The sequence below is a fragment of the Lynx canadensis genome, chromosome E1 (genome assembly GCF_007474595.2).
Source record: "Lynx canadensis isolate LIC74 chromosome E1, mLynCan4.pri.v2, whole genome shotgun sequence".
Taxonomy (NCBI): Eukaryota; Metazoa; Chordata; class Mammalia; order Carnivora; family Felidae; genus Lynx; species Lynx canadensis.
In genome coordinates, this window is record NC_044316.2 from 47085494 (window position 1) to 47112738 (window position 27245).

Here is a 27245-nt window from a genome sequence, read left to right on the forward strand (position 1 = left end):
GATTGGAAATAGATCGACCAGTTGCTCCAATTGGATTTTAAATTTCAGGGTAAGCTTGGGATTATGATGTAATTTTTCTCTAAATATTTAGCCAGTTGCCTTCATACTCACTAAATTATTGCATTATCACCATACAGAATAGTAGCTTTCTTACGAAAATGCTAAATTCTTTACAGCAGCACTGTCTCATACTTGCATTCCAACGACTGCTGCGGGAGTGGGGAGAGAGGAAGCGTGAAGAGAAACAGTAGCAGTTAATTCTTGGCCTCAGAGCTTCCGAGGGCTCAGTTTCTGGTAATTTTGGCATGATTCGCAATTTTTCACGGGTAATTTTTTCTGTATGAGATTTTCCACTTTGTATGACAACTTTATAATTTAACTTCTGAGTGAGATGCTGTTCTTTGGTGTAAACTTGGATCTGTTTCCAGACTTTCTATTTTTCTCCTCCTCTGTCTGTATAGTTGCTGTACCAGAATTGCACTGTTTTAATTTTTGAGGCCTTTGTAGTATTCTAATTCGATAGTATAAAGTCTTCCTTACTGCTTTTTTTCTCCTTGTAGAGGTCGAGGGAAAAAGTCATTGGGTTTTTCTACTATAAGTTTAGAATACTTTTGTGAACTCTTCCCCCTCCCACACCGTCCCCCACTCCCAAAGAAAAGCCTTTCTTGTTTGTTTTTTTTTAATTACATCAAACATATACCTTAAATTGGGAGAAACTTTGTCTTTACCAATATATTAAACCTCTCATTTAGGACCTGGTACGATCTTTTATTGGTGCAAATGTTTTAATTCTCCCCCCCCCCACCCCCGCCTCTCTCCCTCCCTTCCTTTTTTATTGTCTGAATGTCCCTCTGTAAAATTCTGTAGCAGCTTTATTACTGGTTAAATTTCCTCTTACGTTGATTTTTCCCTTGTTTTTTTCTGTTCTGAATGGGGCCTTCTTTTCCCATTATATTTTCCAGTTATTTTATCTTGAGAGACAAATCCTCATTCTTCTGAAGTGGGCATAGTTTCACCACGTTAAAAACGTTACCATAGAGCCAGCAATTCTGACACTAGTTAGTACAGAACAAAGCCTTTGCCATTTGAGATGTATTTCACCGTAAAACAGTTTGATTAAAAGTGCTTATGAGTAATACACGGCAAATTCTTTTTTAAAAGCTCCACTGGAAAAGCCTCAGAATTTGAAGCTGCACGTTCTTGTGTCGCAGCGGTGGTGTTGTGGCGATGGCCTTCCAGGGGGAGTGGGTGCCCGTAAGTCACTCATCTTGAGGGGCTTTCAGCAAAGCAGCACTTGCTGACGGCATCTTAGAGATGCCTCTGTGGTGAATCTGCTTTGAAATAGGTCTTACGTGTTGGTTTTTGAACAAAGACACTTTGGACTCATCTGTTAGTTTTCGTTTTTCCCTTCAAAGGACTCTAGTTTTGAAGTTAGTTGGTAGTTTTGATTTGAGTCTTGTCTAATTACCCCACACCCCCAAGCTCCCTTCTTGGATGCAAAGTATTGTACGAGTGTAACTTGAAGAGTATATTCTTGGCTGCTTGACATGTTCTGCCTGTCCTACTTTAGAAGAGGGTGAGGATAGCTTGTGACTTACGTTGTACAGCCAGGTGGTCTTCGCAGAGGGATGGTTGATGTATGGTATCTAATAAACCATCTGATGCACATAACGGAGATCGTGATCAACAGATTAATAAATTGCACCTCCGTTCATGCTCAAAGTGTCAAAGCTAATCATTTAAATGAGGTGTTCTATTTTAATGAAAATTTCTGGCACCATAGTTAATGAGACTTGGAATTTCTAGTAGAGCATTTAGCTCTTCCTTAGTGATTAGATTTGATAGTATAATTATAAATAGAGCCCTAATTAACTTAGTTTCTGACTTTTCCCCCAGTTACTTATTTATACGTATACATGTAAAATGGCTTGGTAACCTCATACATCAGAGGTATACTTTATAAGACAACGGTAATGGTAAGCAGATGATGAATTTTTTACTTACACTGACAACCCATCTTTAACAAATACAAATTTATATATGAACTTAGTCAATTAGTTTTTCCTGAAATGGCTTTTGAAATTTTAGTATTCTATTTTGATATTTAGAAAGACAGCCCTTGATTTCTTGGAAAATGAGCGTATGTTTAGCAACATAATGAATATTTATAAACACACAAACATGCGTGGAGTCGGTACTGAACCTAGAAGTAAGGATCTCTCACAGAGTAAAATGAGCTGTTAAGCAATAAATAATGAAATGATTTTAGACCCGGGGACTCCAAAATGAAACTGGAGAGTCAAACACTGATGGGCTGCTGTCTAAAAGGAAAGGGACAATCTGATTGGCAGGAGACAGATGTGGAAGGAATAGTCTCTTTGTGAAAGAAAGTGAGAACTGTGTCAAGTAACAGGAAACAAAACATGGTCAGGAAACAAGGGAAGAAAAGTATAGTTGATACTTTTAAACAGCTTAGGGGTCCATAGTGCTGAAGTATAGGTAGAAATACAAAGGGCATTCTCTGTTGGAAATAGCTTTCTTTTGCATAGAGGGATCTTCTTCTGAAATTTATTACCTTCTGAAATTTATAGTTGCAGGCCCTTGTCTTTCAGTGTAAATTTCATAGAAATTTCCCTCTGTGGGAAGAAAAATCCTGAAATTTTAAACTCATTGTCTGAAACGCATTTTATTGTAGTCAGTTGGCATGCTGTATAGGTTTTGAATTTAGATGACTTAAATAGGTTTGTATCATAGTTGAATTATTTTAGCAGATACAGCAAATTGTTGATGATTGTTAAAGTTGTTAATGGATTATATTTGGATATTTTATTTTATTTTTTATTTATTTTTTTTAGCATTAACTTAAAATTTTTTACTACTTTATTGAAATTAATATTTAAATTGTACAATATATTGGTTTTGGTCATGGAAGATATCCATGAAAACATAACCATTATCTACACACTGGACATTTCTACTACCCCCATATATTTCTCTGTATTGCTATTCACACTTTCCCTCTACTCCCTTCCCATATTTGGATATTTTAATAAAACAGAGTTTAAATATATTCTCATTGACAAAGACTTTGATTTATTGAAGCCTCTTTTAAAAAACCGAGAACTTTGGAGGTAGTCGAGGCCTTGAAGATCATTTATTCTCACTCCTCCTTTTTAAAGGAGCCTGAGGCACCAAGATGTTGAGAGACTTGCAGCTTAACACAGTTTTACTAATCAAAGTGGAGCTGAGACTCCGGACTCCCAGCCCTACGCTGTTTCACACTGCTCAGCTCTTTATGCCTCAAGTAAGGTTTCTTCCTGCAAACCAAGAAGTGATGGCAGTTGACGTGAAGTAGATATGGAGGTGGAGACTGGGGGAAACCAAATTATATTCCTGGGACCAAAGAGGTCTTCAGATGTATAAAGTTTTCCTTTCTGGCGGGGAGGCTGGGGGGTTGATGGTTCATTTTAGAATTCTTCATTCTTAAAAACTGTCTAGTTCCAGCTGCTAAATGTTCGACTGTTCAAATGATTAATTTAGAGATCTCAGATACCAGAAAATTAACTATAAGGAATGTACTTCATTTCTCAATGTTCTTTAAAAATAAAACAAAGATTCTCTGGCACTACCTGTGTTTTAAAGCTGGGAAATTTATTTAATTATGATAATTATGATTCTTCAGAGAGAATGCAAATAGTTAGGAGCTTGAGGGCAAACTTCCCTGTACTATTTCTTTCCTACCCAAACTGACGTTTTCTCATTGTAAGAGGCTTTGTGGTCTCTAATGGAGCTGGGCTGTTTCACATTCAAGAAGAGTAAACGAGAGCCAGATAGATTCAGGGTAGCTCAAAATGTCACAGCAGTGAATCTGACATTTCTCTCTTAGATATAATACTGCATTCATTCTAGTATCTCCTCTATTACCTTGTGTTTGGATGTAGGAAAATAATATTGCTCGGTGGGAAAACTACTATTTGCAAATTGCAAGTGCCCCTGCCTATGAGCTGCTTCAAATGGTATTTTTCTTTATTTAGAACTAAATTGATTTTAATACACTGTGCTACAAAGTCACATTCATTTCAGTATACCCTTCTTTTAAGAAAAACAATAACAAAACCCAGAAATAAATGTACCACGGTTTTGGAAATTAAGGCCGATTCTTATTTACCTATCATTATGATTGAATCTTTTGAACCTAATGTGACGTTAAAGTCATCTTTAAAGTTCTGCCTAAGATCGTGCATTTTATTTTAAAAATAATTGAAATGAGATAAAATATTGTTTCTTATTTCCACTAGCCACATTTCATTTGGACAGCGAAAGTACAGAACATCTCCATCATCACAGAAAGATCTTTGAGGTAGCATTTCTCTAGAGAAAGACTCCTACCCTTTAGCTCTTTGAAATTGTCTTACATTATTTCTTTGATTTTGTTCTACCATCTCTGTTCTGTGTTTCTCTCTTCCTAAAGCTTTTGTTGATAAGTTGTTAGACCTCCTGGATTCTCCAAATCTTTTTTGGTCCTGTCAGATTTTGATATCTTTGTGTATTTTCCTACTTTCTGAAAGATTTTTTTTTTTTTTTTTTTTTTTTTTTTTCCTACAAAACCTTCTGTTGCATTTTAGATTTGAGGCCACAAATACTTAATTTCCAAGAGTTCTTTATTCTCAAATTTTTCCTTTTTCATAACTGATTATTTTTATTTTTATAAATGTAACACACCCTTCCCCCCCCCCCCCCCCCCCCCAGGAAACCAGTTGAGGGTTTGATCTAATAGGTTTAGTATTTCTGTAGGAACTAAAACAAGGTTTTAAATTTTTAAAAATATTTTTAAAACATCATTGTTACCCCCCCTTCCTGTTTGTTTACCTGTGACCAACTTTTATGGTGGAGATTCTTTTTAAATGCCTAGTAACCTTCAGTTATCTGTATCACTAAAAAGCAACTGGGGAGTTTTGTATGTATCCCAGGACTTACTGCCTGGCAGGCTTTTTCCCTGGGGACCTTTTAATGCTTGAATTCCTCTGGTTGTTGGGGGGAATACAGGGAGAGACCAGCTGTTCCCTGCATAGACTTTCATTTAACCCCCCAATTTTATCGCTTCACTTGCCATTGTGGCTGGTGTTGCTGAGGCTTGAGCCTCAGGGCTCAGTCTGCAGGGCTGATTGGTTCCCATCTTAGTTGGTCCTGCAACTCCGTCCTTCTTCCACAGACACCATTCCTCCATTGAGTCTCTCCATATATTCCAGAAATGTGTCCTTTATTGAATGACCAGTCATCAGTCTTGATTGCTGTAGATCTTTTATATTCATTTATTATTATCATTTCTGAGGGGTCTCGGGCCAGTTTCCACCACTAACTGGACATCATGCCTTTTAAAAAAATACTGTTTTGTAAGTTATCAAGTACTTTTCTATAGCTTACATCACACGAACCCATAGACATTGTTGCAAACTACAACGTATCCCTCACATTTTTCCTGGCTTGCTAATATTGATTGTTTTCTTCCTTTAAATGTTTATTTATTTTGAGAGAGAGCATGTGTACCCAAGTAAGGGGGGGAGGGGAGAGAGAGAATATGAGAGAGAATCCCAAACAGGCTCCGCACCGCCAGCATAGAGCCCAAACTCACGAGCTGTGAGATCATGACCTGAGCCGAAACCAAGAGTCCCATGCTGAACCGACTGAGCCACCCAGGCGTCCCAATATTGATTGTTTTCAGGAATACTGAAACAGGGATACTCCTCTCCTCCCTCTTTTCTAGTTTCTTTCTTTCTGGGTTACTCTGTACCTCTCTATGAAACTAATAGCACATTGCTTTAAACAAAAGATGATAACCTTATGAGGAGCTAATTTGAAGTAAGTAGTGCCTAAGTAAGAGTGCAAAGTCCAGAATTTCTTACTCAAATCTTGAGAGAATTAAATAGAAAATACGGTATTCAACTTTCAACATTTTAATTCTTTTGTTAAATATTTATTGACTATCAAAGACCCTGAATTTGTAGTTTAAAAACCTACCAAAGAAGAATTCTTCAGGCCCAGATAGCTTACTATTTGAATTCCTCCAAACATGTTAGAGAAGAAATACCACCAATTTACATAGTCTTCAGAGAATGGAAGAGAAGGAAATACTTATATATGGCCAGCATTACTTTGATACCAGAACTAGACAAATCCAGTACATATAGGGAAGAACTACAGATATATACATATATATAAACATACAAATATATATATATATATATATATATATATATATATATATATATGTAACTTAAATTTTTTTTATTTTTGAGAGAGACAGACAGACCGAGCACAAGCAGGAGAGGAGCAGAGAGAGAGGGAGACACAGAATCCAAAGCAGGCTCCAGACTCTGAGCTGTCAGCACAGAGCCCAATGTGGGGCTTGAACCCATGACCCACAAGATCTTGACCTGGGCTGAAGTCACTGAAGTCAGACACTCAACAGACTGAGCCACCCAGGCATCACTTTAGACTTATATTTGTGAACGCTGATGCAGATATCCTCAACGAAACTTAAGTGTATTGAATTCAGTATATAAAAAAGAATAATACAGGGGAGCCTGGGTGGCCCAGTCCGTTAAACATCTGACTTCGGCTTAGGTCATGATATAGTGGTCTGTGAGTTTAAGCCCCGCGTTGGGCTCTGTGCTGACAGCACAGAGCCTGGAGCCTGCTTCAAATTCTGTGTCTCCCTCTCTGACCCTCCCCCGCTTGCACTCTGTATCTCTCTCTTTCTCAAAAATAAACATTAAAAAAAATTTTTTTAGTAAAAAAATAAAAATAAAATAAAAAAGAATAATACAGTATGACCACTTCAGGGCTTATTCCCAGAATGCAAACCTGGTTCAGTATTTGAAAATAAATAAGTATAATCCACCATACTGTGTAAAGCGAAAAATCACATGATTATATCAAGAGATACACGCCCCCCGCCCCCCCCCCCCCCCCCCAAACCCAGAAAGCCACATACATTTGATGTCCGTGATGCATAAAAGCTCTTAGCAAACTGGAACTTGAAGGGAAATTCCTCAACCTGTTAAAGAGCACCTGTAAAAATCCCACAGCTACCATCATATTTAATGGCAGAGATGAATGCTTTCTCTTTAAAACTAGGAGCAAGAGGGGCGCTTGGGTAGCTCAGTTGGTTAAGCATCTGACTTCGGCTCAGGTCATGATCTCATGGTTGGTGACTTTGGGCCCCCCGTCGGGCTCTGTGCTGACAGCTCAGAGCCTGGAGCCTGCTTTGGATCCTGTGTCCCTGTGTCCTCTCTCTTTGCCCCTCCCCTGGTCACGCTGTCTCTCTCTTTCAAAAATAAATAAACATCTAAATAAATAAATAAATAAAAATAAATAAATAAATAAATAAATAAATAAATAAATAAATAACAAACTAGGAACAAGGTAAAATGTTTGCTCTCAACACTCCTATTTAGCATTGTACTGGAAATCTTAACCAAAGCAGTAAGGCAAGAAAAAGAAATAAAAGACAAAGGGATTAGAAAGGAAGAAATAAAACTGTCCCTGTTTAAAGATGACATGATTGTCAATGTGGGAAAACCCAAGGAATCTATCCAGAAAACAGACCAACAAAAATCCTGTGACTAACATGAATATAGCAAGGTTACAGGATATACAGCCAACACCCACAAATTGATGTCATTTCTGTATATTAGCAATGTATAATTGGGAACCAAAATGTATAAGCCAATACCATTTACAAATAGCCCAAAGAAAAATGAAATAGGTTTAAAGCTAACAAAACGTGTACAGGATTCGTATGCTGAAAACTGCAGAACCGCTAAAATGTAATTTGTTTGGTATATAAGCCATTTATTTTCAGTTGTCATCAAGATTTCTCTGCCTTTACTCAAATTCCTTTCAGGACAGATCCAAAGAAGCAAATCATATTTTCATACGTTACCTTCATCCATGTTGTATGAAATAGATGTACCAGTAGGCTTTTTAAAAATAATTTTAAGTTTTTGTTCTTTTTCTGACATCAAGGATCAATCATATTCATGATGTGATTTGAAATTGAATTTCATATTCCATCTGCACATTCATCTTTGTCAATAGTCGCTTAGGAACCATTATAAATATGTTACCCAGTATTGCACAACTCCTGCTCTGCATGTCAACTGTGTGATTGGTTTTTGAATTTCAGTCGAAAGATACAAATGATACACATCTTTTAAAAACCTTAATTGAATATTGCCTCCTTTCATATCACCCTTTCTGTTGGTTTGTGATTTTTAGTTTTCCTCATTTTATTTTAAGACTTTTAAAGTTTATTTATTTTGAGAGAAAGAGAGCCAGCACAGTGGGGGAGGGGCAGAGAGAGAGAATCCCAAGCAGGCTTCACGCTGTCAGCGGGGAGCCCGATACGGGGTTCGAACTCAAGAACCGCAAGCTCAAGACCTGAGCTGAAATCAAGAGTCAGACGCTTAACCGACCAAGCCACCTAGGCACTCCTTGTGGTCTATGTGTCTATTCATTGTAAAAAGGTATTGTTTATACTACCAGTGCACGTATGTTTATTATTTAATGAAAAAAGGCTTATAACGTTAATGCCTGAAGTTCATATGAATATCCTTAATGTTGTGTATCCCCGGGGAATTTATTGTAACCTGTTCTTTCTGAGCCCATAACAGATGTTAGTTGTTTTTACTTTCATATTCACACGTAAATACTTTAGAATGTGATTTCCCACACATTGTGGCTCTGTTTACTAAACACTCAAGGCATGGTAACACAAAGAAACACTTCATTTTGATTCTAGGAGCTGATGATCTTCGTAACAAACCTTGATAAAAAAGACCTACTGCACACGCTGTTGTGATCAATCATGATCAATGAATGATCAATCATTCAGGGATTGCCTAGCCTTAGAGAACATAAAGCAGTTTAGAAAGGTTATTCTACTCAGCATCGTAATTCAATGACCTAGACAAAGAAATTTCAAATGTGCTGATTAAACTCACAGTTGACAGGATGGCTAATATTCTAGAAAACCAGAATCAAATTCAGAATGATCATTGATACAAGTTGCATTCATTCATTCATTCATTCATTCATTCATAAATATTTGTTTAATTTTGAGAGAGAAAGAAAGAGCACACAGGAGGAGCAGAAAGAGAGGGAGACAGAGAATCCCAGGCCGACTCCATGCTGTCAGCTGGGGCATGAGACCATGACCTGAGCCAAAATCAAGAGGTGGACACTTAACTAAGCCACCCAGGTGCCCCAAAGTAGCTAAAACTTTGGAAATGAAGAAATGACTTGGGTGCTCATTGTTTAATAGTGAGAAAATTGCTCTCCTCCCGTCCTTTCCTGCCCTTCTGAATAATGGCAGCCAGTCCAGACCCCTTCCCTCCCTTGCTTTATATTCTAGTGGTTCATCTAGGAAGACTTTCTCCTCACAGTGCTTATACCCACGCTTTCCTGCATTTATTTAACTGGCCCGACAATATCTGTTTGTGCTTATATTCCCAACAAACAAACTGCTATTACTGTGTTAATTCATCTCTTTCTCTTCTTTGTAATCTAATTTTCAGTTCCTGATTTCCAGTTATTGCTAACAGTAATGGTAAAAGAAAGATTCAGGGGCACTTGGGTGGCTCAGTCGGTTGAGCGTCCGACTTCATTCAGCTCAGGTCAGGATCTCACAGTTCATGAGTTCGAGCCCTGCATCGGGCTCTGTGCTGACAGCTCAGAGCCTGGAGTCTGCTTCGGATTCTGTGTCTCCCTCTCTCTCTGCCCCTCCCCTGTTCATGCTCTGTCTCTCTCTCTGTCAAAAATAAACAAACATAAAAAAAATAAAAAAATAAATAAAAGATTCCTCAGAAGCATAATGATCACAAACTTAATAATAATTACTATTGAGAAGGAGGGGGAGGGGGCAATAAAAAGTCCATCTCATTCTGTCATTTAAGATCTACGTGGAATCTTATCTTTATATGTTACATTAAAGCACTTGTATGACAACAAGCCCTTCCTGTGCCAGGAACAGTTCTGAATACTGTACATGCTGAACTCATTTAATTCTTAACCACAATCCTGAGAGGCAGGTCCTGTGGGTAACGAAGCCATGTTTACAGACAAAGCTCCCAGGAGTTAAGGTCAATTGCCCAGGCGACGCCTGGCTGGTAAATGCAGCCTGAGGTCTAACCCAGATAGTCTGGCTCTAGGCTGAGGCTGCATACCTAAAACTGCCACTCATACAGCCTTGCCACCAGAATGGAGATTGAATATCGGTCACAGCGGTCGGAGGGCGTGGGGAACAGTCAACAGTCTTGAAATGGCTGGCAGTGGGTCTTGTTGAGAGGGTTAAAGGGATCTGGGTTGTGCGGTTCAGGGAGGAGAAAATACCAGCAGTAAGTTAATTGGGCTTCAAACCTATAAAGGATTGCTTTGAAGAAAGTAATGTTCTGTGTCCGTTGAAGACTGTGTTGAAAGGACACACACGCAGTGACCGAGATCAGGAGTACTTCACGTTGGGCTTGAGGAGTCCTGTCTTGCCATTAAGTCTGAGGAATAATAAATCGGGAGGCTGTGAAGATTTGGCACAAGAGAGAAATCTAGAATGGGTTGCCATTCAAGGTGGCCGTGGTTTAATTGACTGTGACTGTAATTTCCCCCATTTAATATTGAGCAGATACGTTTCTTCATTCTTAATCTAATGTTCCCTAAGACGGTAATAGAGTTTTAGAACTGAGGACAGGTAGTTCAGCTCCGTATTTTACAGACCAGAAATTATTATTATTTTAATTTTTTAAAATAGGTATTTATTTGGGGCAGGGGAGAGGCAGAGAGACACAGAGACAGAATCGGAAGCAGGCTCCAGGCTCTGAGCGGTTAGCGCCGAGCCTGATGTGGGGCTCGAACCCACGAACCGTGAGATCATGACTCGAGCCAAAGTCAGATGCTTACCCGACTGAGTCACCCAGGTGCCCCCAGAACCAGAAATTAGATGTGTGTTATCATAGGACTACCTGCTAAGGGCCCGAACTGAGTTTTAAACCCAGGTCTCCTGAGCACCGTGTCCAGAGTGCAGGAGGCTTTTTGGGGCAGGGTGGTGGGGAGGGGTGATAGTGACAGAAGAGAGTACTTTGAGAACTGCTGTTTCATACAGTGGGATTGCTGTGTACTGAAGGGGGAGGCGGTGTAAGTTCCACTAATTCATGAACTCTCCTTTTTCTTTGTGTAGTATGAACCCAGAGGACCTGGTCGGCCCTTGTACCAAAGAAGAATCTCATCTAGCTCAGTCCAGCCTTGTTCTGAAGAAGTAAGCACTCCTCAAGACAGTCTTGCTCAGTATAAAGAGCTTCAGGACCATAGTAGCCAATCTTCTTTCAACTTTTCATCCCCGGAGTCCTGGGTAAACACCACCTCATCTACCCCCTATCAGAACATTCCGTGTAATGGACCCAGCAGGACAGCTCAACCCAGAGAGTTGATAGGTAAGACAGAATTGGTGCGTTGTTAAAACTGCAGTTTTTGACTGCTTGGCTCCTGGATATTTATGGAGTTTTTCTTCTTCTTCCTGCGCCCCCTCCCCCCCATTTATATTATTATCTTTGAATCATATTTAATGCTCAAAGTTCGTAGGTGTGTCTCAGGCCATACAGTGTTGTCCATATTTATGGTCTGAAAGGGAAGTAGATCTGTCTCTGGGGAGCTCATCGATTGGATCATTTTTACCTGTGCGCATGAATGAAAGAAGTAATGGAATTTGAATTTCTAAATTTAATTCTAATTCTAATTTAATCTGAATTCTAAATTTAAATTTCTAAATAGAATCACCTTTGCTTGGGAAAAGTTTGTTTTCTGGATTTTGTTTTTTGTTTGTTTGTTTGTTTTCTCCCCAGGATTAGGGGCGGGAGTTGGTTGGGTCAACATCAGTTTCCAAGGATTTATTGTCAGTAAAGTCATTGACAGTTTGCTATACAATAGAGTTTGGCCACGAGAGAAACCAATAAAGTCCAGCATGTTGAGATTTAGAAATCCTGTGTTATTTCCTTATATTCTAATGAACTGAGAAATCTAAAGCTTCAAGAGGAAAAAAAAAAGCATAGAATGGCATTGGAATGGACAAGGCTCTTATGTTGTTGGGTAGGAAGTCTAAAGTCTTTAGCCTTGACTGCAGATAGATGCACTTTTATCCTTTCTCTGTTCCCTCTTTTTTAAAAGATATTAAATGTACGGAAACAAATGATACTGTTGGAGTTCTCTAACCTGTAGCCTTCTCTTTGTAGGCTGTAGACATCGATCTTTGTGAATAAGCCTGTGATCTTTGTTGGGTGAATTTCTGCCCTGGTAGCCTTAATCTTTGTATTGGGATTTAATTTTGTTCATTCTTAGCATGTGAATCTATTGTTTCTGCAACTGGCCCATTTTTGAGTATGTACCATACAAACATATTTTTAGAACAATAGACTTGGTAGGACAAAAGCATTAAAAAGATTTTGGTTTTGTTTCCTGGAAAGACACATTGTGATTTTAATTGTTAAGACATTCATTAATACCTGCCGTGTATTAATTGAGAAACATCTCATTTACAAAATCAGTAATAAGGATTTTTTTTTGATGTTTTATTTATTTATTTATTTTGAGAGTGAAAGTGTGTATGCATGTGCACAAGTGGGGGAGAGGAGAGCCAGAGAGAGGGAGAGAGTCCCAAGTAGGCTCCATGCTGGATCCCACGAACCACAAGATCCTGACCTGAGCTAAGATGAAGCCTGACGTTTAACTGACCGAGCCACCCAGGTGGCCCTTGTTACTTTTTGGTTGTTTTGTTATAACTTCATTGTCTTTATTTATTAAAAACGTTTTTTTGAACGTTTACTTACTTTTGAGAGAGAGAGACTGACAGAGCGTGAGCAGAGGAGGGGCTGAGGGAGAGGGAGACAGAGAATCGGAAGCAGGCTCCAGGCTCTGAGCTGTCAGCACAGAACCCGACGTGGGGCTCAGACCCATGAACCCTGAGATCATGACCTGAGCTGAGTCGGATGCTCAACCAACTGAGCCACCCAGGCGCCCCTATTATAACTTACTTTAAAGACAACATCCTTTCTCTCTCTCTCTCTCTCTCTCTCTCTCTCTCTCTCTCTCTCTCTCTCTCTCTCTTTTTTCCACCTAAATTTTAGGATAACGGCCAAAATCAATGAAAACCTGACTTGAGCTGATAAGGTAGAAAGTTCCTAAATAACTGTCCAAAGTGCATGTCATTTTATGGTATCTTTTCCACAAATATACAATGACTATTTTGTCATTACTGGTAGACAAATTGTAGTATTCTTTTGTTGAAAGTAACAGTTAAAGTATTAAAAAATGAGCTCAAGACCACAAGTCTTCTGAAGCACCACTATCAGTATTCATTTATTGATTCATTTTTAGAGGAGTGCAGCCATTGCCTGTCGTGGGTCAGAAGGGGAATAATTACCACGTGGGAAATTTTTTTCTGAAGTTTGAGACTTGAGACTTCCTGAAGAAAACTGTTTATGTCATTTTGATTAGGAATTTAAAAGTGGTCATTGTGTCCCATATGGCCATATTTTCTCAATTTTCATCCCGAGAGCAAAGAACCACGTCTTTGACCTTCTTGAACGTTGGATTTCCCATTTTGTCACTGATCGCACTTCCAAGTTCTCAGTGAATGCCTGCTGACTAAGGAGATAATGAAAATAGGTCTTGTGCCCATGAGGTTGTGGGTGGTCCAGTCACACGGCTCAGCCTTTACACCTGGTGATGTCAACCGGGCCGCCGGATAGGCTTCACTTCTCCCAACATACGGATGTGTTTGAGTTCTTTTCACTTATCTTGGGGACCGTACGTAGTACTCTATCAGACATTCCCTATTAACGTACAGATGAAAATTTAAGATGAGATAGACAACATTGAATAACATCATTGGTTGTCAGATTAGTAATAGTTTTAAAGAATAGTTTCTCTTATCTGGAATATATGTGGTAAGTCATATTAATAAAAATCTTGAACTTATGGTTAAATAAGAATGTAGGCATTAAGTTAGAACTGTTTTGTATGGATTATTTAGTTGAAAATATTTAATTGTTGTCCTGAAAATGAGAACATGGTTAAATAATAAATCTTAGTAAAGTAAGTAAAAATAGTAAGTTCTTGAACAATCAGTAAGATGTTTATTTTATGTATTGTGTTAGACAGTACAGTCTGTTGTTATATTGAAATATTTGGTGAGGTTTTTATTTTTTTATGTTGTAAGTTTTTATTTAAATTCTAGGTAGTTAACATATAGTGTAATGTACATTTCAGGAGTAGAATTTAATGATTCATCATGGTATGTTTGTTAAACTAGTGCTTTTAAAAGCATTTTTTGCCCCACAAAAATCAATGACATTTAGATGGAGAAGTGGGAAATGTTCTAGAAAGATGTTAGGTAGTTTAAACTAATTTTGAAGAATTTTATGAATTTTTAAAGGTTTTTTTGTTTTGTTTTGTTTTTTGTTGTGTTTTCAGTTTAGTTATTCATTTTGAGAGAGACAGAGACAGCACGAGCAGGGGAGGAGCAGAGAGAGAGGAGACAGAATCCCAAGCAGGCTCCACAGTGGTTACTTTGGGGCACTTGGGTGGCTTAGTTGGTTAAGCATCTGACTCTCGATTTCAGCTCAGGTCACGATCTCACAGTTTTGTGGGTTCCAGCCCCATGTCAGGCTCTGTGCTGACAGCATGAAACCTGCTTGGGATTCTGTCTCTCCCCCTCTCTCTGTCTCTCCCCTGCTCACACATGCTTGCTTGGTCTCTCTCACTCACTCACTCTCTCTCTCTCTCAAAATAAATAAATACACATTTAAAAATAAAAAATAAAAATGAGAGTTTACTTAAATAAGTTATGAAGTATCTGTGTTATATGATGTGGTTAGGAAAAAACACCAACTTAAGGCTTATCTCTGGTATAACTGACTTCTTTTCCTCTTTGGCCTTTTCTGTGACTTTCAAATTATCCTCAGTGAATGTGTATTATGATTATAATCCAGTACAATGTCAGTGAGGGAGAACAGAATTTACCGCCCCCAAACATGCTCTTTGGCATAAAGATTATTTCAGGATGATTATTTTTAAGAAACTACAGACACAGAAGCTCTGAAAACTGGGTGAAAGTTACCCTTTGGTAAGAGATATTTTACATTTACAAGGGAGGTCTCTATTTGTAAGAATGTCTCCCTCTCTGCACCAGGAAGAGGATCGTTCTAAATTTCTAGAAACTATCAATGGAGAAAACAATTTACCCTTAAGTTAACTTACCCTGCATAACAACCTTGTTCACTGTGCTTTTCCTGGTATCCTCACGTAACTGCCTCAAACACCCAAGATCTTTTGTCTTTAGCTGGACATGTCGTTTTAGTTGCTGGTTTGGGCCATTTCAGGGAGTTATTAGGTTTTCCTGGATCTCCCTCATGTATACAGAAGGTATACATGTTTGTTAAACATTTGTTTGTTTTTCTCCTGTTCAGCTGTCTTACTGTAGGGACTGTCTCAGACAAGAACCTAGAAGAGTAGAGGGGAAATTATTTAAACATTTAAAGGATTGGAAAAAGCAGTGTTTGAGAGTAAGTCATGGTTTAGTGGACAATAAAATTAGGAAGAGTGGGGTCAAATTTTATTTTATTTTTTTAATGTTTATTTACTTTTTGAGAGACTGAGCACAAGCAGGGCAGGGGCAGAGAGAGAGGGAGACACAGAATCCGAAGCAGGTTCCAGGCTCTGAGCTGTCAGCACAGAGCCCGACGTGGGGCTCGAACCCACGGACCGCGAGATCCTGACCTGAGCCGAAGTCAGACGCTCAACCGACTAAGCCACCCAGGCGCCATTATTGTTTTTTTTAAATTTACATCCAAGTTGTTAGCATAAAGTGTAATAATGATTTCAGGAATAGAATTTAGTGATTCATCACTCACATATAACACCTAATGCTCATCCCAACAAGTGTCCTCCTTAATGCCCCTTGCCCATTTGGCCCATCCCCCCACCCACAACCCCTCCAGCAACTCTCAGTTTGTTCTCTGTATTTAAGAGTCTCTTATGATTTATCTCCCTCCCTGTTTTTATATTATTTTTGTTTCCCTTCCTTTGTGTTCATCTGTTTTGTACCTTAAATTCCACATATGAGTGAAGTCATATGAAACTTATCTTTCTCTGACTTATTTCACTTAGCATAATATACTCCAGTTCCATCCACGTTGTTGCAGATGGCAAGATTCCATTCTTTTTGATTGCCAAGTAATACTCCATTGTAGAAATACCACGTCTTCTTTATCCATTCATCAGTCAGTGGACATTTGGGCTCTTTCCATAATTTGGCTATTGTTGATAGGGCTGCTATAAACATCGGAGTACATGTCCCCCTTTGAAAAAGCACTCTTGTATCCCTTGGATAAATACCTAGTAGTTTTAGTTGCTGGGTCGCAGGGTAGTTCTGTTTGAGTGGGGTCAAGTTTTAAAGGATGTTAAAAATTAGATTACATATAGGAAATGTGAAGTAAAATTTATAGTTGTTTCTCCCCTACCTTACCCTGTGTTTATTTATATATTACAAGAAAAGAGAGCATTTTTAAGAAATGGAATCGAGTGTTACTATTACCTAGGTTAAAAATAAAAGGTATTTTGACCAGGAGTCAGCATATACAGCTCCTTTTTATTTAAGAAAGAACGTGTAAGTTCCCATATTCAGAGTTGAGCAGTTAACATATCAAATATCAAGGTGTACCATTATAAAATTAGTTTTGCGAAGCAAACCTTCAGGTTTGACCTTCCGTTTTTATACGTTAGCTATTCCAGTTTACGTAGTCAGTTCTTTTGCAAGCATTGTTAAGATTCAGAAGTTTGATTCGATGTGTTGTGACTTCAACGTTCTGCGGCAGAACTTGACTGTCCCCAGGGCTGTACCGTCACGGAGCTCCTGGGGACGAGAGCCAGTTGTGACACGCCGAGCTAACGAGATGCGTCAGCATTGCCAGGCGTGCCCTTAAAGCCGTGTCGCTCTTCTCCGCTTCTAGTTCCACCACCCAAGACCGTCAAACCCCCTGAGGATCAGCTGAAGTCCGAGAGCCTCGAGGTGTCCAGTTCCTTCAACTATAATGTGCTGCAGCATCTCGGCCAGTTCCCCCCACTCATGCCCAACAAGCAGATCGCGGAGTCGGCCAGCAGCAGTAGCCAGCAGAGCTCGGGGGGCAGCAAGCCCGCCATGTCCTACGCCAGCGCTTTGCGGGCCCCTCCCAAGCCCAGGCCCCAGCCTGAGCAGGCCAAGAAGAGTAGCGACCCTCTGTCTCTGTTCCAGGAACTCAGCCTGGGGAGCTCATCAGGCAGCAATGGCTTTTACTCCTATTTTAAATAATCACTTTTTTTCCCCCTCCAGGGCGAATGTTTTGATTTCTGTTTATATCAATAGAATTAAGATAGTTGGACTTCCTCTATAGATGCACAGTTCCCTTTGTTTTAATATTAAATATGTTCTCACTTAATTGCTTTGCTGCTAGACTTGCAACTAATTTTTTAAAAGTATATTCCATTATTTTGCATTTTTGACGTGTCTTTTGACAGCTTTTATGTAGAATAAAAAATATTTTTAAATTTGTGTATTGTTACATATGTTTGCATCAAGCTAGCAGCTAAGAGTTAATTGTGCAACTATAAAAAAAAAAAGAAAAAAAAAACTTTGTCTAAAATGTATTTAAAAAGAAAAAAAATTGTAAGTAGCATTTACATTTATTCAATAATATTACCATATGCTGGGTTTCTGTACCAGAAATGGCCAGTTGATGTACAAATGTATGTTATTTTTGCTTAAATTCATTTAAAATTTTTTAAAATAAAGGGGCAGCATCTTCTAAATACTTTAAGTTTTATCAGTTTTTTTTTTTTTTTTGTGACAAGATGCTGCATTCTAAAACTTTTATAGTTTTAGACTCTGTATGATGTGCTGTTGTAATCTCCATCCACTGTAGGATAGAGTTAAAGGCATTCTTTGCAGATGTATCTTGTATGCCACTGTTTTTTGTAACATGAAAAAACATTGGCATAGTTAGTTATTTTTTGGACAAGCTGTACTTCAAGCTTGTTTTTAACGTTAATTTGATAGTGTGTGTGTGTGTGTGTTTTTTTTTTTAAACAAATCATGAAGCTGAAAAATTTTTAGGATTGTTGGTGCTTAGTAGACTTGATAACTATTTTAAAAATGCGTGAATTTAGTAAAATCCTTTTTTTCTCACTATGCATGTGTAAATGTTTGTAATCTGGCTTTCTCCCCCCCCCCCTCCCCCCAGTGGTATAAAGAATTGTGCCGCTTTAAGGTTTGTTTTTTTTTTTTCCCCCCTCCAGTAAAAATTTTGGTACCTTATTTGATGTTTACATTAAAATGTGACATTATTCATGGCAATTCAAATATTTTGCTAACTGTTTTGTTTGAGGAACATCATTAAAAAGAAATCTGATATTTGTCCAACATGTATCAAAATTCATCGAAATCTGGGGCAAAAAACTACCCTTGTTTTTCATGTCTTTCGATTCTTATAATCCCACTGAACTTGTATAAAAACATAAAATTTAAATAGCCATCTTAAATATTCTACAGTCTAAAAATTGTTTTCAGTGAACTTTGGTAAAATCCAAAGCAAAACATTTACCCTCTTAAAACTTGTGGTCTTCTAACACCCTTGAAACAATGCATGTCCTTCTTGTTTTCCTGATTGGGTAGTCCTACTTTTTTATACTTCAGAGAAATCTTGAAACTACAACATAACTTTTTTGTTGTTGTTCTTTTTGTTTTGTTTGGTTTTGGTTTTGTTTTTAAATAACGTAAGGTTCGGAAACATTGCTGATGAACCAGTGAATCCTGATGATCCATTCAAAAATAGTTTTTTTGGAGGACTACTTTTGAATAGGCCATCCTGTATTCACAGTACAATTTTTGAAATGGGGTTGAAAAGTGGTGGCAGGGTTAAAGAAAACTCCTCACATCTCCTCTATGACTGGAGTTTTATTGCTGTTGGCCAGCTCCAACTCCCTGTAATCCTTAGACAATTTAGGAGAAGAGAACGCCTTTAGTTAAGGGTTAGTGAGCCTGCAGGAAAAGGAGAACGCCTGTTTTCTTCAGCTCTTTCTGCTCCGAGTGGGTGCACATCATTTGTCTGCGGCTTCCGTTTATGGGCTGTGAGTCTCCATGTGAGGCAGTGGATGGAGACCTGTGGACTGTAGACGTGTTAATGGTTAGTATAAATCACAGTTGGAAAACAGAGCCAGCAACTTACGGCACCACATTTTCTCTGTCTGATGTCAGACCGCCACGTTTAACTGTATCACATTTTGCTCAACGTAACTTTAGTCACAAGAAGTTTTTGTATTTCGACTCAGTGACGAAACGCAAGATAGAGCCCAAATTAAAATCGGATCTTCCTGACGGGAGGATGTCTCTGAACAATAATTTTTTCATCCGTGATTCTCCCCCACAATGCAAGTCAGATAAATATTTCAGAGCATTTTGGTAATTACGAAGACAGAACTGGCATGTCAGGGCTTTGAGTTAATCCCTTGTCATGGAGTCATTGCCTAATTTTCTGTTTTCCATACTTGAACCTTTAAAAAATATCAGTTTTAACTTATTTGTATTTGTATTTAAAGAGGTCAGGTGCACACCCCACCACTTTATATAAATATACTGATGTTGGAAGCTTGGGATAAGGAAGCTGCTGAGTTGTCGTGACACCCCTGTTCTAAGAAGTTATTTCCAAAAAACTAAAAACAATAGCTACTTATTAGTTCCTTGCTCTGCTGTGTCCCAGTGTTCCTCCTTTCCTGATAGTTCTTAACAACCGGTCAAGTATTTGGATATTGTTTCCATCTACTGCCCTTGTAGATTCAGTTTTGAATGTGTCTTCTAACACATTTACTCTTCCTCAGTGTTACTTACTGCCATCTCTCCAGCTGAGCTTTGAATCTGTCATTTACGCGCGTGTAAAGTGTTGCAATGATCCTGATTGAGTCTTACCCGGGGAATCCTTGTAAGTTTCTGTGGAAACGAGGCGTGGCTCATGCTGTCTGGGTATTCCTTGGGTAGTAGTTAGCGAATGCACACAAAGCAGACTGAGAAAACAGCTTAAGTGCTAGTTTCATCCTTAGTGTTCAGATGGAACTTTTTTTTTTTGAAGAAACCTTGATGTTAGCTCTTGGATGATGCCAAGTATTACCAGCTTCCTTTTCTTCTAGTACTGATTTCTTTTAAGTGAAGTTAATTGTTCACATGATGTCTTTCTACTTCTTTGTTCTTTGTATCACTCTGAGGTGTTTCCTTTTTCTTGCCAGAACTTTTTTTTTTTTTAATTCATCTCGCTTTTTAATTTCAGTGCTGCTTGAGATTTTCTTTTTTTTTTTTTTTTTTACCTTAAAGAAATTCTTTTGGCTGATAGAATTTGTAGAGTGTCTGTGCTGAAGTTTTTTTTTTTTTTTCCTTTCCTGATCTAACAATGATTTTATTTAAGATTTGAAAAACCTCATGATTCAGTGTAATGTGGATATTTTCTGGTGTTGCTTTTAAAAGGGGCTTTGGTTGCCATTTTGACACATGCTTTGCCAAACTGTTATAGCAGAGCTTTGTTTCTGATTAATCAGTAGTTAATTATTGACCATTTAAACTAACATGACCTTAATGTTCCTTTCCTCAGACAGATACGCTTTCTATCCAGGTCATTTTGTATATGCGAAATAACAAACTGCTTTGTGTGGTTTTTGTCATGAGAGATCCTAGAATAAGTTCAGGTTGAGTGTAAACATCAATTGGTCTTTTCAGTTCAAAGAATTGCAGAATAAGTAAAATACGCAGAATTCCCACTGAATAAGCATTATCTAATTCAACATAGCAATCTCCAAGACCTATTTGTAAAAATAGTTTCCTTGTTGAGGGAGGCATTGAAATTGCTGAGAAAGCTAACTGAATTTCCTCGCTTTGAGATAGGTAACATATAGTAGTATCTTGTTCTAGTGTAGTTACTTTACGTGTTTAATATTTTTCATGTATATACATCTCGAGAGCAACGAAACTATAAGCATATAAGAATGTATCTCTAGCTACTTTGGCTAGAGAGAGCCACCCATGCCTGAGATCCAGGGTGTGAACAAACAATTTCAAGATAAAAAGAAAATTAGATTGACTGAAATAGTTGTTTAAAAAGACACCTGTTATACTTGGATAACGTTTCATATTGGAGTTGTCCTTAAAAAGGTAATCCCAGAAAAAGTTTAAGAATACATGATTGAAACCTTAAATATATTGATAGATACAGATTGCTGCCTTAAAGTGTTGTTTAGGCTACCATCCACTTCTTGTTTTCTTCTAGCCCCACAAAGGTAGTAATTTGTCCTTTATGATTTACCATGATTTATAATTATTTCTTGTGAGCCATCCCCCTAACATACGAAAACCCTTAATTTCTACCACCGCCATATGTGTCTTCCTAAATCTCAAAGTAAATGTGTTAATAGATCTGATTTTTCTCTCCCTTCTTTGCCACAATCGTTAGAAATAATGGATAATGTTCTACGATTTCTTGTTCAGAATATCACATGGTGATGTCTTTTTATAAAGATACGGACCGCCATGAAAGAGTAAGTGACATGCTAGTCTTCAAAGTGCTCATTATATTAGGCGTCTCGAATTTCCCTTCTACTTGAAGTTGGATGTTTATTTGCTGAGATTTTATTGTAAAGCTGCTAACTTCACACTTACTACTTTCATACATCTGCTTAATTAGCAATTTCAAGACCATTGTTAAAAGGAGTGAATCTTACTAACGTTAAACATTCTTCTAAGACACATTCAGAAAATGTTATTACTTTAAACTAGAATACCAGACATTAAAAAGGAGACATTTTTAGTGTAACATTTAAAATTTTAGAAATGATGGGAAATATCTACTTTGGAATAAACTTTCAGGAAACAGTCACAGGAGTTTCTTAAATTTTTTTGAAGGGAGGTACCTGATAGAAGAATCTAGACTTAGTAATGTGAGCTGTGGTTAAATCCCAAACCCAGCTATACAGTAGTCTAAAGCTTCTAAAACTGAAGCATGAAGAAAACCCAGAGACATTCATATACGTATAGTTTCAGTAATCAGAGTATTAGACCAGACTTTATTTGCAATTTGTTCAACAGAGAGATTTTATTTTGATACAAATATTAAGCATAAAGCATAGTAAGTTTTATATAATTCTATGAGTTCATTAAACAATATTGTGGAATTTTCGTTATGTTCTTGGGGTGTCTTTTTAGCTATTTCTACACCTCATATAGGAGGCCTCTTCTGTATTTTATTTTGCATACTAGCATGTGACTGCCTGCCTTAGAACTATGTCTAGGAGGGGAAATCAATATTACTTTAAAAAAAAATGGGGTTTTTGAAATGAATTTTTTCATTACTACTTTTTTTGATGTTTGAGAAGTAAAAGGGGGTAGCAAGTTACATAGTTTCAACACAGAAGTCACCCAATAGCATCTGTTTAAATATCTATCCTATTTTAAGATTTTAGAAGTCTGAGCAGGGGAGAGCAGTGATTCTCAAACTTCAGCCGGCATCAGAATTACCTGGAGGTCTTGCTGGAATCCAGATGGCTGGACCCCACCCCAGCGCTTCTGATCCCAGGCTGAAGCCTGATCATTTGCATTTTCAACAAACCTTCAGGCGACGCTGCTGGTGCAAGAACCACACACTTTGAGAGGCGCTGGTCTAGAGAAAGCCCGAAGGTCTTTCCAACCATGCATTTCTTTCCTTGATGTAAACAACCGATCACTTGAGACATTTTAATAATTCTGATGCTGCGAGTGGAACATTCATGGAGAAAGATTTCTAAGGAGAGAGGAGAGCCTCTGGAGTGGCTGTCACCACCTCCCCCCCCCACCCCCCCCCCCCCCCCCCCACCCCACCACTGCCGACCCCGCTGAAGGTCTGTGCATACTTGTCCACGTCAGGGTGCAGGCCCTCATTCATTTCTGGGGCGAGTTTGGTCTTGTGCACCCTGCAGCCTGGGCTTTGTTCTAGAAGCTGTGCATTTGTTTGGTGTGCTTAGACTTGTTCTTGATCGTACATGTGGAGATGAGAATGGTAAAAGGAAGCCATCAGAACGTCACAAGAGGCACCGAGTACAGGAGGCCCTGTCTTAGGATGGCAGTGACATGGAGCATGGGAAGCAATAGATAATCCCCAAATAATGTGTTCGTAGTTTTTATGGCTTTTTTGGTTGGGGGTGGGGGGATGAAGGTAAAGGGTTTGCGTTTCAAATTATGTGTTTCTCAGGTTAACAAAGTTATTTTGGATTCTCTGCCATGCCGGCAGGTGTTAGGGGAGCCTGAAGTGTTGTATATGGCAGAAAATTGATGATTGTTTCTGATTACTTTGCTACTTAAAAAAAAAATCCATATATGTTTGCAAAAACAGTCTAGGGGAATCTACCAGCTACACAGCATGAGTTATTCATAAACCATAGGTGCACACGTATGAACAAGTTATTTTTGAGAAAGAAACTGTCTATGATACAATAAATCTGACAAGTCTTTTTAAAATTCATATATTACTGTCATTGTTGTTAATGTTCCCCCTGGACTGCAGCTTGAGGGGTATCGGGCTCTGCCTCTGGTTTTTAGTTTGGCTTTGAATTAACTGAGATACTAGAAAGAGAAAAGATATTTTAAGGTAATTATAGAATGGCTTAGACGTAGAAGCGCACATGATAAGCCTCCCAGAGCGCACAGCTTTGGAATTCTTCAAACACAGTACTTCCTCCTTGAAAGGCTCGATTACCTTCAGTGGGGATTGTTTCTACGTTCAGCACAGGTTACTCTGTCCATTTCCAACTCACAGGGAGCTTCGGTTTATTTACATTTTGCTTTGCACGATGCCTTGTCTACAAAGACCTCTTTTCTGTCTTTCAGTAGGTCAGAGGGCTCTTGTGTCCAGGTTGAAGTCCCAACGTGTGGGCTCCACCTGAACATGTTTCTCAGTTCCCTCCCCCCACCCCGCCACCATATGGAGGAAGGTCTTGGATTTCCGTATATCCAGACCATGCCTGCTTCCTGTCAATCCATGTATATGACATTGTACTGTATTCGCTTTCTGTGCCAGTCATCTGACCTGATTCTTTGGAACCCATGAAGGTACTGGTTATATGTAGTAGTTGTATCCTAGGTAAAGATGGTGATTAAAATACCTCTCCTCTAAATTATAAAGGTAATGGGTTTTGCATTTTATTAAATGGGTCCTGTTACTAGTGACAGGTTTTTTTGTTTTTTTTTTTTTTTTTTTTTTTTTTTTTTTTTTAATGCTTCAAAAATACAGTTCTTGTTCAGCTAACTTCATACAATCAATTACTTAGCAAATTCATACCGGGTCTTACTTCATCAGGTCTTCCAGAAGGGAGGCTAGATATGAGATGGTCTGTTTCCACCTCTTCCAAGGACCAGTTGTGCAACCGTCGAATAATCATAATTTCTGGAAAAATTATAACAATTATTTTTTTTTCTTCGCAGTTAACGATACCTCACATCTGAGAGGTTCTAATACCTAAAGAGTTTATCCTTAAAAGTAAAAATGACTTTGTACCATAAAATAACCCCAAACCCACTCTCTAGGGTCTTTACTTTCTTCTTCTTTCTTCTTTCTTTCTTTCTTTCTTTTTTTTTTTTTTTTTCCCAATCGTTTTCTTTTCTAACCAGGTTTTGGAATTACTTTAGCTACTTTGGTTCCTTAGAACAAGTTTTCCATTTGGGGGGGGGGGGGGGGGGGGGGGGCTACAGTTCTTACATTGTGATCATTGTCTCAGTGAAGTTCTTTTGTCTTAAAAGATTCATGGTAACAAAATGTATTTTACTGCTACAACTAAAATGTATTTATAATAAAATGCCTTTTTAATAATTTGGAGATTTGTTTATTACGTGTGAATTGCACTTCTCTGCTTCCTTTCACTTTTATGATCAAAGGTCTGACTGCAGTTAGGCAGCAGCACTCTGCCTTTATCTACGATACTAATCAGTGAAACTAGCCCAGAGTAACAACTCAGTGTTAATTTGTAAAATTCAAACTAGTTTCTGGAAATTTGCAACTTCACTTAAATCTCTGAACCCCAGCAGTAGCAAAGGCCTAAAGGCTTAAGGTGTTACCTGCAAGGGATCGTCAAGAAAACGTGCCCTTCTCGAGTTGCAGGCCAACACGGACCTAAGTAATCGGGAAAAAAATCACCAAAGTCACTTGTTAATGCTGGGTTTGTGCAGCCCAGAATTTATTTCAGAACTCGTAAACCTAATTTATGTCAGTACACTGTGTGGGTATAATAACACACCCCACAGTGGTGTGACAGGCATTAATTCAACCCACCCCCAACCCCAAAATGCTGGCTGTGCAGAAAATTGCCCTGAGTCAGGGTCTTAGTTTTGTTGGGGAAATAATTCTTTGCATTTGCCATGATGTGATTTTGAGAAGCATTAGCAGGTCACAGAATGTTTTGTGTGCCCTGGCTATTTTATTTTTAACATCCTGTTAATGTGGCACCATAAATCTAACTTGAATATACTGTGCCTGAAGTTTGTAAATGTAAGTGGATAGGGCCATCATCCTTTCCTAAGGACAATGCATAATCCTTCCTCATAGCAGCGAGTCAGTTTTTAAGCTAGGGATCGTGTTTCTTTGAGTTGGATTGATACGATACGACATACATCATCTCTGGGTTTTGGAAAGAGAAACGCTTCTTTACATATAAATCAAATGGATTGGGAGGACTCCCTGAGCTGCTGTCTGCTCTAGATGAAGTAACCCAGGCTCCATCTTCACTGGGGAAATGGAAACGACTCTCAGGTGCGAATCCCTATGCCACATCGGTGCTCCCCAAAGCATTTTTCTGAGAATGATAGGAGTGCGAAAGTTGGTGAGAAAATGTAATTTCATCCAAACTGCAAGGTGGGGCCGTTGTGTGTGGAGTGCAGGTCAGGCACAAAGATGGAAAGTTGGCTTGGTGGAGGGAGAGCTGGAATGGGCTGGTTAAGACTTCAGCATCCAAATACCCCTGTGGTTGGTTTTAAGCAGCTGAAGGTCCCTCCTTCTGAAATGGACTCTGCCGCTTGACTTACACAGTGTTGTCCAAACAAAGCACTTCCCTAGTGGATGGAAATCCCTTTCTTCAGGTTTGAGGAACCCCATCATTTTATTTTTTAATTTTTTTAATGTTTATTTTTGAGGGAGAGAGGGAGAGAGCGCGTGCGCCTGCGCGTGCGAGCGGGGGAGGGGTGGAGAGAGAGGGAGACACGGAATCCGAGACAGGCTCCGGGCTCTGAGCTGTCAGCACAGAGCTCGATGCGGGGCTCGAACTCACAAACCGGGAGATCATGACCTGAGCCGAAGTCGGGCGCTTAACCGACTGAGCCACCCAGGCCCCCCGAGGAACCCCATCTTGATTGCATTGCCTCTCAGTCCATCCTACCAACTGCAGCCAGAGTTCCTTTTCTGAAACAGATCTAGTCATGTCACTTTTTTTTTTTTTTTTTTTTTCTGAGACACCCCCAGTGCGTTCCCATCACATCCTGAATTTCTTAGCTGGACTTTGGAGGCACCCCTCTTACCCCCTGCAAGTCTTATCCCCAAGTACTGCACACAGCAGACTAAATCAGGCCGCTCGCCCTTCCTTCCCTGGATGAGTCCTTGACTTTTTTGGAGTATGCCTTCAGCATACTGTGTATTACAGGTAGGAGTTTGTGAATTTCTGGGTGGCAGGGGTCATGTCCTACGACCTCTAAACCTACTGGCCCTATGCCTTTTGCATAGCAGGCCCCCGGATGCTTGCTGAACTGGCCGGTTCTCAAGCTTGGATTGAGAGAGGAACTTCAAACTTCACCTTCTCCTCCCACTGACGTCCTTTGCCAGTGCAGTATGGCCGGACGGCAACTGGGCGGGTGTGATGGCCTTGCGCCGCAGGAGGAGCAAGTTCTCCTGTGCGGTGCCGCCCCCACCCGCTCCACACAGCTCCCTGAGCTGTGACAGAGCATTAGCATTTACTGGTATTTTGTGTCTCGCCAGGTGTTACTGCTAGAGCCCGTAGTTTGACAGTTTCACCATGGTTATGTCAATTTTGATGGATGCTGCCTACTTCAGCACGTCCCGGTCTGTAGGCACATACCTACCACGCAGCGTTTCGGGAAAGTGATGAAATGCCCCTTT

General features: G+C 39.1%; 1 protein-coding gene across 7 annotated transcripts in view; it reads left to right on the forward strand.

The window, feature by feature from the left end:
- Nucleotides 1-19953, forward strand: part of HELZ (helicase with zinc finger) — a 156107-nt gene extending 136154 nt beyond the window's left edge. For all 7 annotated transcript variants that reach the window (XM_030296660.1, XM_030296664.1, XM_030296661.1 and 4 more), the window contains 2 exons: nucleotides 11231-11483; nucleotides 17055-19953. In XM_030296660.1, the coding sequence (XP_030152520.1) occupies nucleotides 11231-11483; nucleotides 17055-17392 (591 nt within the window). In that variant the 3' untranslated portion in view covers nucleotides 17393-19953. The remainder of the gene's footprint in view (nucleotides 1-11230; nucleotides 11484-17054) is intronic.
- Nucleotides 19954-27245: the final 7292 nt, after the last annotated feature.